This window comes from Triplophysa dalaica, chromosome 14 (genome assembly GCF_015846415.1).
Source record: "Triplophysa dalaica isolate WHDGS20190420 chromosome 14, ASM1584641v1, whole genome shotgun sequence".
NCBI lineage: Eukaryota > Metazoa > Chordata > Actinopteri > Cypriniformes > Nemacheilidae > Triplophysa > Triplophysa dalaica.
The window spans coordinates 2,930,849-2,945,132 of NC_079555.1; the positions used below are offsets into that span (position 1 = coordinate 2,930,849).

The 14,284-nt window shown below is 39.4% G+C and overlaps 2 protein-coding genes across 2 annotated transcripts; one reads left to right on the top strand and one right to left on the bottom strand.

Annotated features, from left to right (window-relative positions):
• The first annotated feature begins 8 nt into the window (after positions 1-8).
• On the top strand, positions 9-4,084 carry dnaja2b (DnaJ heat shock protein family (Hsp40) member A2b). Its single transcript, XM_056766890.1, has 9 exons — positions 9-168; positions 1,038-1,097; positions 1,297-1,526; positions 1,929-2,009; positions 2,102-2,235; positions 2,313-2,509; positions 3,098-3,242; positions 3,315-3,442; positions 3,705-4,084. Exons 1-9 carry the CDS (start codon positions 91-93, stop codon positions 3,891-3,893), a joined length of 1,242 nt encoding a protein of 413 aa, XP_056622868.1. The 5' UTR covers positions 9-90; the 3' UTR covers positions 3,894-4,084.
• LOC130435994 (uncharacterized) lies at positions 3,948-13,164 on the bottom strand. The gene is made up of 18 exons (XM_056766889.1): positions 13,148-13,164; positions 12,720-12,818; positions 12,253-12,317; positions 11,999-12,168; positions 11,780-11,918; positions 11,477-11,644; positions 11,209-11,328; positions 10,987-11,101; positions 10,555-10,660; positions 9,188-9,402; positions 8,878-9,003; positions 8,724-8,790; positions 8,329-8,531; positions 6,649-6,876; positions 6,237-6,557; positions 5,946-6,032; positions 5,737-5,828; positions 3,948-4,860 (listed from the first exon to the last, which is right to left on the bottom strand). Exons 1-18 carry the CDS (start codon positions 13,157-13,159, stop codon positions 4,788-4,790), a joined length of 2,406 nt encoding a protein of 801 aa, XP_056622867.1. The 5' UTR covers positions 13,160-13,164; the 3' UTR covers positions 3,948-4,787.
• Between the last annotated feature and the right edge of the window lie 1,120 nt (positions 13,165-14,284).

Sequence of the window (14,284 nt, forward strand, 5' to 3'; positions counted from 1 at the left end):
GCGCACGTGACGTCTCGCACCCGACGTCTCGCACCCGGCTTTCCTCTCTTTCCGCACCTCCTCGCGCAGCTGCCGCACCGGTCTGCAGACATGGCGAACGTCGTAGACACGAAACTGTACGACCTGCTCGGAGTGTCTCCGTCGGCCACCGAAAACGAGCTGAAAAAGGTACAAACGCTCCCTTCGGTCTATAGCCTCGTATCTTACAGAAATCGGAGGTGCGCGTGACTGGGGATGCTGCGTGTTTTGCAGTATGCATACTGCTTAGATCCTCTAGCGCGGCCTTGTGTTGACGATACGCTGTTTTATGAAGAACATATGTACGATTCGTGGTCAATATGTCGTTTGCGTGCTATTTTTAGACATATAAGAGACAACGATGCTTACGCAATGGCTTTGTTTTGAAAGCATCTAGCTGCCAGGTAACGTTACTGAAGACAGCTAAAGGTGCTTCCTCGTGCACTTCAGCAACATTAATGGCTAATGTTAAATGGGAACGGAAGACTCGTTTTACCTGATGCTTTGCTTAATTTGAGCCAGTGTCTGATGTGCAGTTTTAGGTTTACGTCGTCCTTTATCATCACTCTCCCATTTTAGGCTATTTTAGATGCGTACACCCTTATGTTATTGTCCAAAGCCCCTTTGTTTGAAGGTGAACACTTTAGCATTGAAACATTAATCATCGGGTGTTCATATTGGCTTTGTCTAACGTTTGTTGTTATGTAAAAAAATCTCCGTTTATTCACCCTCCTGTTGTTTCTATGTCACTTTCTTCTGCGGAACATAGTGAAAGTCAATGGTGCTCATGTTGTTTGGTTAACTTTACCTGAATTATACAGGTATGGAATGACACGAGGGTGATTAAATGATGATATTTTTTTATTGTAGGACGAACTACCGAAGATAATGCATGTGGTTGTTATAATGCAATAGATTACAAAACTGATAGTGTGGATTTAAATATTCATCAAAGAAAAACAAGTGTGTTTATTCTTGGTAGCAAAAATTGTACAAAAATAATGTGCTTTTATTTTCAGGCATACCGGAAGTTGGCAAAAGAATACCACCCTGATAAGAACCCAAATGCAGGTGACAAGGTAAGGATTTATTTTAAAGGTGTCATGTTGTACATTGATTTTAGTTTTCGTCTGAGATCGAAAATGGTTTAAACGACGTATTCACTTCACAGGATGTTTACAAAACCTAATGATATGACTCCTTCAATAGACACAGGGATGTGTTGTCATAATTAAAATGATACAAATTTTGACCGTGGCCATGCGATATGTGTGTCAGTTTAAGGAGATCAGTTTCGCCTATGAGGTTTTGACGAACCCGGAGAAGAAGGAGCTATACGACCGGTATGGCGAGCAGGGCTTGCGTGAGGGGGGCGGTGGCGGAGCCGGGATGGAGGATATCTTCTCTCACATCTTTGGTGGAGGTCTGTTCGGCTTTATGGGAGGCCAGAGCAGCAGGAGCAGAAATGGGGGCAGACGGAGAGGAGAGGACATGATCCACCCGCTAAAGTGAGTGATGCTTAAAACAAGACCTCCATCGTTACCTGCGCCAAGAATCAGGTTAAAGAGGATGACTGCTCTGTGTTCAACCTATATTACGTGTAGGGTGAGCGTGTTTAGTGTTTTTAAAGATTTGAGCAGTTTTTCATCCACTCACCCTATTTTATGGATTGTTCCTTCTTTCATCTGTGGAACACAACAGAAGATATTTTGAGAAATGTCCCAGTTGTGTTGTGTCCATATAGTGGAAGTCAATGGGGACTAGTGATGTTTGGTTATCAACTTTCTTTAAAATATCTTCTTTTGCGTTCTGCCTTTGATTCATGTTTGCTATGAAATGATGGTGAGTTAATGATCATTTTTCCTTTAACATATATCTGCCAAAGATTCTGAAATGTTTTTTACTCTAAGGGTGTCTTTGGAAGACGTATACAATGGGAAAACTACCAAACTTCAGCTCAGCAAGAATGTACTCTGTAGTGCCTGCAATGGGTGAGTATTTAATGTTTTCAGGGTTATAAAAGTATTTAGCTGCTTTGATTTTCCCCAAAATACCTCTTATTTTCTCTGACTCACATCCTCAGTCAAGGAGGTAAAACGGGAGCGGTGCAGAAGTGTGTCACATGTAGAGGTCGTGGCATGCGAATCTTGATCAGACAGTTGGCCCCTGGCATGGTTCAGCAGATGCAGTCTGTGTGCACTGACTGCAATGGAGAGGGTATATATTCAACACTACCTGTTGTTTTTCTTGTTTAAGTATGTCGTCGACGCTTTGACGACAGTTCCTGTTTTCAGGGGAGGTGATCAGTGAGAAAGACCGATGCAAAGAGTGCGACGGCCGAAAAGTGTCTAAAGAGGTGAAGGTCTTGGAGGTGCACGTGGATAAAGGCATGAGACACGGACAGAAGATCACATTTAGTGGAGAGGCAGATCAGTCCCCAAACACGGAACCTGGAGACATCATATTGGTCCTGCAGGAGAAGGAGCATGAGGTGAGACTCAAGTGAGGTTGCTGAACAGACGCGTCTACAAGTCATTCATTGGGTACAAAAATGGGCTAAAATCATTCTCTGATCGAGTAGTTGCGTATTTTTTGGAAGTCAAGGTTTAGCTGGTTTTTAACAGTCTACTTTGTAAGAAAGTCAGGTTTGGTCAACTAGAATGGGCCGGCATGAGATTTTGACGGTCTGGTAGCCTTAAGCCAAACTATCACAGTTTCGCTGTATGACGGTATTGTGGATGCAGCTTTAAAATGTTTTATTTTAAATGTCTGAGTAAAAAACATTGAACACAATAGATTTGATTTTTAAGCAACACAAAATTGAATTTTAAAGTCCATTTCAGATAGACTCCGCTGGCGCAAGACCCCACACAGAAGCTTAGTTCTGGACACTAATGGTTTTGAGACTGCTTTTGGATGAAGGTGAAGTTACGAAATCTACCAGCAAGGGCGATCTAGTTAATCCTAATAAGTCAAACCTATTTGTTGGAAGCCAAAGTCTTGCAGTATTAGATCAGGGTTTAACATTTGGAAATGCTGTAAGCAAATCAGCTTCACGTGTTGTCCTCGTGTTGTACAGGAATTCCGCCGGGATGGCAGCGACCTCCACATATCCCACAGGATTGGTCTTGTGGAGGCACTCTGTGGATTTCAGTTCATGCTCACGCACCTCGACGGACGACATCTTGTCATCAAAAATCCACCTGGAAAAGTCATAGAGCCAGGTGAGTCAAACTTTAAGGAAATGTGGGTTGATTTTTCTATGAAGTGTGGTGATGATGCCGTCGTGTTGTCAGGTTCCATAAGGGTCGTCCGGGGTGAAGGAATGCCTCAGTACAGAAACCCGTTCGAGAAGGGAGATCTGTTCATCAAGTTTGACGTGCAGTTTCCAGACAATGGCTGGATAAGCACAGAGAAACTAACGGTACGTTTTTGGATGATTTTATTAATTTATAGAATTTCTTTTGTCCTTGAAATATCTGCTTTTTATACTTGCGTGTGTTGTAATGCATTTTGGGATTGCCCTGACTAATACTGTACGTGTGCAGTCGCGTAGAGTGCAGTTATTTTCACAATGCAGAAATTTTTTAATTCTTTTTAGATGAACACTTGTTACCTGGTTTGGAACTGAGATGTTGTCATTGGCTAAAGTAAACTTAATAGTGTCTGAATGTGTCTTCGCGCAGGAGTTGGAGGATCTGTTGCCGTCACGTTCAGAAGTTCCTGTCATCTCAGCTGATGCCGAGGAGGTGGATTTGCAGGACTTTGATATCAGCCAGGGGTCGTCTGGCGGTCACCGCCGTGAAGCTTACAACGACAGCTCGGATGAGGAGGGCGGTCCACATGGACCGGGGGTGCAGTGCGCCCACCAGTAATCCCTGATTTCTTTGCAAATTGTTTTGGGGAGTGTTAAGATCCCCTGTTGTTGGACAGACCCCCCCGTCCATCATTCTTCACACCATGTAGTGAACCGAACACACACACAATAGTAAGACTATAAAGATAACACACATGCACTGACATCATTTACCTGCAGTCTACAACTTAACACACACACACACACACATAAACAAACAAACACACAAAGAACAGACTTCAAACATAACAAAAGACAAGGCAAAATAATTTATTCATCACTATCATTTCCATTGTAGACTTTCACAGTATATATGCTCTCCGAATATATAAACGTTGATGTTGGTGGAAAGGGCAGACTTTGTTGTTTAAGTTACAAGTAACGCACACACAAATCTGTTAAGAGACAGAGATAATGTGGAGTTTCCTGAAGTTCAATAAAATATTCAGTTGTGTTTCATTATATGCTCACCAGTCATCCTGCGGCTGTTACGTAAGAAGTCTATAATACTTGTTTCTTTTCGATGGGAGACGAAAAAGTGAAACGCTGTCGCACGTGGGCAACAGTGATAACTCTTATCGAAAAAGTGTGATTGATTAAATAAAGATTGAAAAGAATCAAGATGTTAACGTGTTTTACCGTGCTCATGTTCTGCAGTATACATACAAAGTCATGCTGATGCATTTTCATCTAGTTTTGCCAAAGAAACACAACGTGATCAACAGCCAATGTGTGCATGCATTGTAAGCACTACTACAGATCGATGGGGGAACAACAAGGAAACACATAAACACCTATTATTGAATCGCAGTTACTTTCGTGCTATAACATGAATAAAGTTGATAAATGTTTGTAGTGTGCTCTGTGCTGTGTGTACGTTATATGTTGGGTGGCGTTGGAGATTTGAGCAGATTTAATGGCTTTCTTCAGTTTCTGCCATGCGTTGAGCAGTGGGTGCGATGAGCTCTTTAAAGCCAGTGGTGTTTCTGTAAACCCAAAACAAAGAGCTTATCTTATATTCTTGTTCTCTTTAAGAAACTATAGAATTATTTTCAAATAAGGACAGAACCAAAACCATTAAAGAAGACCACTTATCATATGATTTGAAATAGAAGACACATTACATCCCTATGTAAAATGAAGCATTTGGTCAAGAAAGTTGTTTTAAATTGACAAACGTGTGAGTAAATAATGGCAGGTTATAGGAATGGATCAGTATGGGGGATTTTCACGAAAGCTTGGCTTCAAGATGTCCAACATGACAAACACTCGTGGCAACAAATTTCCCTTTTATTTATTAAAACAAGGTATGCCATTCAACTTGGCGTCGAACGCTTTTTTGATTTTCTTTTTACAAAAGAAGGCCTTAAAATTCTCATAACCAATACATTGAAAACTGTCAATCCTATAGCATGTTTTGCAAAAAAAAGCAAGTTTTATTATTCATAGACAAAAAGACATTAATTAACTATATTTTAATTCAAAATTATACGTGTTTTTTTTCTTTATGAGGTAAACTACCTTGGTAATGAGAACGAAATAGTCGCGCACACAGGGTGAAAAGAGAATATTAAGCTTTTAACTAAAAATACAAAGTAATCTGTTAACCTGGCAGCCATTTGAAAAGTGATGGTAGATGTGTTGCTTCACATAAAATCTAATTTAATGTAAAAATGTATTTGCGTGTGTATAACATACTGTAATGCATCTAGACAAGTGTTAGGGTAATTAGAATTTATTGAGAATTGTTTACCTCGATAATTTTTTGCATTACCGAATTATGTTTTAAAATGTAAATTATGTTTCAGTGGTTTTGTGGGAATGATCCGTATAATGTTTGAGATTATACTAATGTACGTTACCTCTCTCGTCTGGTCTGAAGAATGCACGAGCGCTCTCTCCTCATCTGCTCGAGTTTCTCTCTTACTAACGTTTTCTGTTGTTGCTCGTCCTCCTAGAACATACCATCATGTAGATGTGTAATGAAAAAAAAAAAAAACATATTTCAGATCCTCAAGTTAATGCATTCAGATTAAAAGGTCTAGAAAAACATTTCATTTTTTATCTGTACCTGTCGTAGTGCGTCGGTTAGATGTGTCAGACCCAACAGATCCTCATCGGCCTTCCGACTCTGCACGATTGCCAGTCGCTCCTGAACCTGATAAGAAACAGTCACGAATAGTGTACAATACAACAACATCCAAGTCTAACACAAATATGTTGTAAGAGTGTTTTGTTCTGAAACACATTATTTCTGAAGGTCTTAAACATTTCACTAACAATGTGGGAGAAACTTTTTATACAAATGTTTTTATAAAGATGACAATGTTGATAAATGCTCTTTAAGTATTGTTGGACTGACTCTCAGTAGTTGTCTGTCTCGGTCACGTTGCCAGCGCCTCTCTGCTCTCCTCTGGATGTTCACTAGACAACGCATGGTGGCCTCCCGCTGTAGCTGCTGTTCTTCAGCTCCTCTCTCATCCGTCTCCTCCTCCCTCTTCTGCACCTGCGACGTCTCCATCTCACGGGCATCACATGTGTGTGTCTGCTCCGGATCTGTGGACTGTGTGCTTGCTGGCGGCGTGTTGGTGTCTGTTGTGTCAGTGGATTGTGTTGTGATGGGTTGATGGTCAGTGAGAGGTTGGATTGTGTGCTGTTGATCTCCAACATTTTGGTCTTCCTCCTGGTTAAAACAAGCATCCGTGAGAACGAGAACTGTCGAGTAGCACAAGAGTTTGTGGGTTTATAATGTATTATTATTGTAAGATTCTTACAGCGATGAATGCTGGATGGTCTCGTGGGGTTTGAGTCTGAATCTCTATCTGTGTTTCTTCGGCTCTTGATTGGAGTATGACTGGGCTTTTGTTTTCCAAGTGTGTAAATAGGTTCATTTCATGCGGATTTGTGTTTGGAATGTTTACACCGTTCTGAACTGTGTTTGCAGATCTCTCATGCTGTATTCTATTGTCTGGCTTCACTTCCTGTACAGCTGAGGTCACTTCCTGCAAGTAAAAAACATTTTGTTATTTCCAATAAGTGCACTGTAATTTTACTCTAACTTTTTTTACAGATATGTGGAGTCTTTTTGAAACACGGCTAGTAACCGTAGAAATGACAGAAAAAGACTGCAAATTACAAGAAAACATGAAAACTTGTAATTTTATATTTTTTGTATGTTTTTGATTTGCCAACTGTTCGAAAATTTCTGTTTTTTTATAGGATTTTTTTTAAATACAGAAGACTACAAATTTACAAGAAATCATTAAAACCATATTTTTGCAGTATTTTTACAGATTTTTGACAGTGTAAAAGGTCATAATTTTCACATGCAAATGGGGTGTATATGAAACTCTTAAAGGGGGGATTTGGACTTCTTTACAATGTTAAACGTTCTGGCTTTTCATGCTCAACGAGTTTGACGTATTACGTAGAATTTCTGTGCTCGAGACACTCCCCCAAGGTTTGTATAGGTTTTCTTGAAAAACTGTTACGTAACAACTTTTATCAGACCCTTATTGGGCAATTCTCCCGGAAAAGTACACCCACGGCAAGGTGAAAGAAACACCCCGTCTACGTGTCAAATGACGAGTGATAAGTACGTGCATAATGTTAACAACACAAACTTATTTTGAATCAACAGTTATTCAGGCACAATGCAATGATATATTGTGTGCTCGTGATTTGTTAGATGTGATCAGACTAAATACTTTTCAAAGATAGGAAGTATGCAATACTACTCTATAGGTACTCAAGCTAAATATAAGATTGGAGGAAACGTCGTGTTCAACCGGACCTTTAAAGACAAAATGATGCATTTCATTTTAAAGTCCCCATGAATAGGAAATTGCGATCGTTTTTACCTTCGTATTTTGATGCGTTATTGAGTAAAATGGAATTTTGAATGAGAAAAATAGTGGGCGTGGCTTGCGCTTTTTCACTGCAGTATGATTTGATGTATAAAACAGCCGTTGTTTTTGTAAATGGAACCGGAGCAGATTGATAGTTGAAGGAGACCGTAAATTAGTCTGCCTACTCTGGGGATGCAAGAGCTCACCGGCACCATCTTGTGCAACTAGTCCATTAAGTGCAAAAAAAATAAAAAATTTAGCACAACATTATAGGTTGCCTTTAGGAAACAAAATGGAATCATGAAAAAGTGAACAGTATGGCCCCTTCTTGGTTGTTATGCCTTGACTGCAAGCATTTTTTTCTGTGAAATACCAGAGGTCAAAAACTACAAAAAATATAATGGATAATGTTTGATTATCATTCCCCAAACCTGTCAGAAGACGGTCACACAATACACTTTTCAAACCCGTCCCAAACCCAAAACACCGAATTTGGTTCCGAAGATCAAAGAGAGCCAACGGGGATTTGAACCTCACGAAGGTGAATAAATAATGACAAAATGATCCTATTGTGATGACGATCCCTTTAAAACAAAATAAGTGTACCTGAGTCTGCTCATGTCCATGCGCTGGTTTGCTCCAGGCCACTGCGATCAGAGAGTTCTGTTTCTCTTCTGAAATCTCCTCAATGACTCTTCTCACACTTTCTTCATCCCTCATCTCCATCCTGCCCGCCTCATCTCTTGGGTCTCTGACACACAGAATCTCTAAATATGGCGTGTCTTCGGGATCTAAAGCCATGCCACATCCTGAAAACACAGAAATACTACATAACAAAAAGATTTTTTTCATTTGAGACGTTTATATGATTAATTTTACAAAATTATTATAAAACTATGCACTGAATTATAAGTTATTGAATAAATGACAATAGAATGACATGTTTGAAGAAGGCAAAAGGCTAGCGTTTAAAAAGGTTTGCAGAAATGTTGGGCATCTACCAGTACAGAGTCCTTGTTTTGCACAGTCCAGTGATCTTGCCTGGAGATATTCAGCTCTCTCTCTCTCCTTTAAAAGACATTAGAAACAGTTACTCTCTCGCCCTCTTGTTAAAAATATTTTCAAAATTCTGTTTTTTTGCTAGTTTTGTAGCACCGTGTTTGGCTCAGCGGTGGATTGGATGAGTGCAGATGACTGTAAAACTTCCCGCAGGTTGTTGAACTCTGGTCTTTGTAGCTCTGTCTCATATTTTTGCAGTAGACTCAAAAGACCCCCAAGTTCCTAAGAAGAGAGGAGATATTTATTCATACACATAATAAGAGGAATATGTTAAAACTGTGCAGTTAAGTATTCCTGAAGCTCATTTGGCGGTTTGAATCCCAAAGAAAATAAAACAAATAAAAATACATAGATGTATTTGCCAAATGCATGAACATAAACATAAACGCATGTTTTTGAGATTCACCAGATCTTGCAGTGAGTGTAAAACGGTCCAGGTCTCATCTTCATGTCCTAGTGTAAGCTGAGTCAGTAAATGCACGGCACATTCGCCCCATGAGACATCTATCCCAGAACACCCTGGGGCAAGTGGTGCAGTATTAGAGGCCTGTTCTTCCTGCAGAGAGACTTTTATACGATGTAGTCTGGACACACAGCTCTGGTCATCTGCATCTGCCATCTCTTAAAGGCACAAACACACAAACATGTTTAATGAAAACCAGAAATGATCAAACCAATGACGTCAATGCGGCATCGCCCAAAAGAATCATTTATTCACCCTTATGCTACAAAGTCTCTTAATCTTTTTCTTCGGTACAGTGCAGGTGATGTTGAAAGGATAGATCACCCCAAATTAAAAAACTTTTGTGTCGAACTTAAAGACGGGGCAACATACGCAGTTTTTTCAAATCTCATACTACTCTTGAGTGCCTATATAGTATTATCGTACACGTCGTATCTTCGAAGAGTATTTAGTTTGATCAAATTTTAAAAGAGAGATACAGCTGTACAATTATTGGCGGAAAAGACGAGCCGCTGGAGGCATGCAGGGCGGACGGAATTAAATCATGAGCACACAACACATCATCGCATTATCCCTTCCTGTTGTTTACATTATGCATGTACGCGCCAATTGCATACAAAACACAGACATATGACTTAGTTTGACTTCACGTCTGGAATCTTTTAGCACTGGGATTGCGCAATTTTTCCGATGATGGCCAAATCCAACGTTAGATCCACCATTCATATAACATTCATCACTGAACTCCAGTAAGTTAACAAACACAGCTAAACTTCCGTCAATCGAGTGAAGTGGGATTGATGGTCGTGCTGCTCTTTCTCACGATGTCTGTTGACGTGCGTGGCCGTGGTCTTTTGCTCCGTGGATGACGCGTGGGCATGCTTTTCCGGGAGAATGGCCAATAAAAGGAATAAGATCCCAGTCACGAAACAGGGATCCAGACATTTAAAAAAAAAACTGGAGTGCTGGGGGTGTGTATCGAGCACAGAAATACTACGTCATGCGTCGAACTCGTTTTTGAACAAGTTGACTATGTTAAGCTTGAAAAGCCAGCACGTATAACAGTGTAAAGAAGTTTGAATGAATGAAATAGCATTCAAGAACAAGAACAAGCCATGGGTCTTGAAGAGCATAACGGTGACTGATGACAGAAGTCTTTTCTATTTTGGGGCGAATTGTCCCTTTAAGAATGCTATTTCATTCATATAAAAAATGCCATTTACTTTCAAATAAAATTGTTAATTGATTACACGTCCTTGCGTTTGACTGAAGATGCATTGGTTTGGAATGACGTGTAATAATTACTTAACTGTTGCTTCTCGGTCCTTGGAGGTCATTTTTGGAAACACTGTGCAAAATTTCCACCAATTGATTCCTTTCCTGCTCCTGACACAGAACCAGCAACTGGAGAATAGTCTGATGGGAAAGAACAAAATGACTTGCATTTTAAAATAGTTAGTTCACCCCAAAATTGTATTTCTTTCATTTACTAAGCTCATGTCATTCCAACCACATATGACTTACTTTCTTCTGCAGAACAAAACCAAACAACAACGGACCCAAATGACTTCCACAAAATTTCTCTAAAGGACATTTCTCAAAATATCTTCTTTTGTGTTTCACAAAGAAAAGAAAGCCATATAGGTTTGGAATAACATTAGGGTGAATATAAATAAAAGAAGACCAAATTTCCTTTTGGAGCAAACTTTCCTACGACGCTTGTGCTTATGTGTAATAATAACCTGTTGTATACAGCTTCCTGTTTTCCTGCTCTGTTGTTGTCCTGCAGTGGGAACTAAATGTTCTTTTAGCCAAATCCCAGCGAGTTCTTGACTGACAGAGCCTTTCATAAAGGGCCTAAACAAAAGGTGGGTTTAGTCAGAGCTTGCAAACTTTTGAGTGAAAGCATGCGGGTGGGTCACGAACGAGTCACGGAATGTAAATATGGACGTTTTAACACTTACCATCTGTGCCAGTGTTGTCTGGCGACCAGCAGCGCGGCGCGGGACTGATTTTCTCTCTCGGCTCTCCGTACAGCAACACACATACTCAGATAAATGACGCGCAAAGCTTCCTGTTCCACTCTGTGACAGATGAGCAATTCACATAAGCAATTTTATAGATTAAAACTTGAGTTAAGAATGTTTCTGGCCTGAACCTTGTTGACCTTTGACCTACTAAAGCTCTTAGCCGATTAATCATGATTTTTTCTCAACCAATTCACACAACAACCTGTGAATGACAGCGGTGAGAGACTCTTTCTCTTCTTGATAGGTGGACTCGAGTTCAGACAGGTAGATGATAGCAGTCCAAGCCTGTTCTTTCGGTTGAGATGACCACGCTTGATATCTGTCTTTAAGACTCTCAGAGCACCCCCGCAGGACCACTGGAGTACAACTCCTACCAAATACATCACAAATAAAGCCACAGGTGTCAGTGATGCATTTTTAAATGACTTACTGGCTAAAAGACATCTGAGAGTAAACATTACATGTATGAAAAGAAACCGAGGAAATTTACTTTCAAAATTTGTACCTGTAGCACCGGAGGGCCCCGGGCAGCCCACACATTTTGAGCCAGTCCCTTTGTCGATAAGCTTGTTCTACAGATGCCCCCAGTTCACATACACTCTCCATCTGTTGCCATGGTGACATAGAGTCCCACCAAACCATGCCTTTAACAAAATAAAAAATGAAAACATTCAAGGGAACATACTCATGGAATATTTCCATGTGACCCATGATTCTCTCTCACCGTACTCGTCCTGTAGCATCTCTCGGTACAGTCGCTCTTTGATGATGTCATATTTATAGTGGAGGAGTTGCAAGATGTCCTCACTTTTCAGACACACGATGCCCTGTTTCATATTGACTTTACTGTGGGACGGAGATGGCAGCAGAGTCCAAACACCATCGAGCATGAGCCTGGATGCGGGAGACAATATTGTGAATATATTGTAAATTCATCAGAAGTGATTGTTAGCATGTGAATGAAAGCGTGTGAGTGACCTGACGTAAAGTCTCTTGGCTTTGTTCTGAAGACACAAGATATTTAACTGCTCGGTGTCCTGCTCCTAAAAGAACAATTAGAAGCAATATCTCACAGTAAATACATTCACATATTCATTTAGCAAACACTTCAAATCTCTATTAAAAAGCAACTTATATAATAATAAGAAGAAATTGAATAAATAATAATGATTTTTGCAGTGGCACAATGCTTTTAGCAAACACTTCAAATCTTTATTAAAATGCAACTTCTATTATAAGAAGTAGAAACTGAATAAATTATACTGACGTTTGCAGTGGCACAATGCAAAATTTGCAAAAAATACGATTACAGAATATTTTTATTTGACATTGCAAATTAAGGGATTTAGGTTGTGTTAATCAAATCTTACATCTTTTATAAAAAATCAAATACACAAATATTCTATCATTAACTGTAAAAAATCAGAAATGATGTCAGTTTCTACCTGTAGTTTTGGCCGGTAGCTGATTGTTGGTGATTGTATGTCGTGTTTGACCATACAGTCGATTTTACCAGCTTTTAACATTTGAAGATCCCAGAACAACTACAGAAGACACAAGGTCACTTAATCTTCACATGATCTTCAACTTGCTTCCGTGACCAAACATCGCTAAAAAGTCGCAATTCAAGTCCAGAATCAAATTTGTAAGAAACAATCAAAGATTACAAAATAAATGCTGGGTTATCTTTAACACATGGTTGGTTTAAAAATGGACACAACCCATCCTTTGGTTTGACCTATGGGTCAAAAACAAACCAGAATTTTTAGAGTGTAGTTAAGTTGCAAAAATATCAATTTAATGTACCACAAAAGAAGGCCTCACCCTAAATGATAAATATATACTGTGTTTAGAGAATTCAATTTAGAAATACCTCTTCTCTCATCTCACGTTGCCTCTCCATCACTAAGAGAACATGCAGAACGCTTCTGGCTAAACATGATCCTCCATTCTCACCTCTGACCTGAACACATCATAGTGATGTCAGACATCTCACACAACTTTATTTCTGCACAAGGTTATGGAAGTTTTGAGTTACTCGTTACTTGTGAAACGGCTCTCTTTGTGTCCTCTAGATTTGTTGAGATGAGGAAGATGTTAGTGTAGAGTAAACATATCATCTCCATGCCAATCTCATCAGTCTCCTGTATGCCGAGTAGCTCACAGACCATATGCACACAGTCTTCCATCCTACAAAAGATCACAGACGCTCAGTTTTCTTGTGTCTTCCACCTGAAACAGCAAAGTGCTGGACGAATAGATACTTTAAACTAGTGGAGAAGTGGATGACTTAAAAGTGTGTATAAGTAATCTGATATTAAACGTATGCCACCACAAACACGAAAAGAGAAAGTGTCTTACCTGTTTGATGAGCTGATCTTCATGAATGATGCACCATCACAACAAAGCTGGGTCTGTTGCCGAGGTAACCATTAGTGTCAGGTTGCTAGTGTAGACAGACAGCTCATCACATATACAGTAGACGGCCTGACAAGCCTAAGGACAGTATGATCAAAAATCTAGTCGCGGCCTTACTTAATATTAAAGTTCTAATGATATGTCAGCTCATCTTGTGTGTTGCTTTATTATTTTGAAAATTGTTATCCTTTACAACCAAGAAGATCCCAGCGAGTTCCATTAAAGATGCAAACACAGTTTACAAGAAAAGAAAAAGTCCAGGTCAAGTTTCAATACATTTTGCTGTTTGTTCAAAACAAAATAAACATGACATAATCATATGTACTTTTGAGTATACCAATTGCACTTGTCGAATTGGATTTGCACATTTTGTGCATTTACTTTTCATATAAAAGATTAAAAAGATCTTTATTGTGCAATTAAGATGAATATGAATATTATAATTTAACGTTTATATTCAGAATGCACTTCAAAGTTATCAGGGGAAATGTGCCTGAAAACAATCGAGACAATTTTTTACCATTTTTAACGTATGATGTTTTTAAAAAAAAAAGATTTTTTATATTTTTCTTATTTAAAATATCTTCTACTT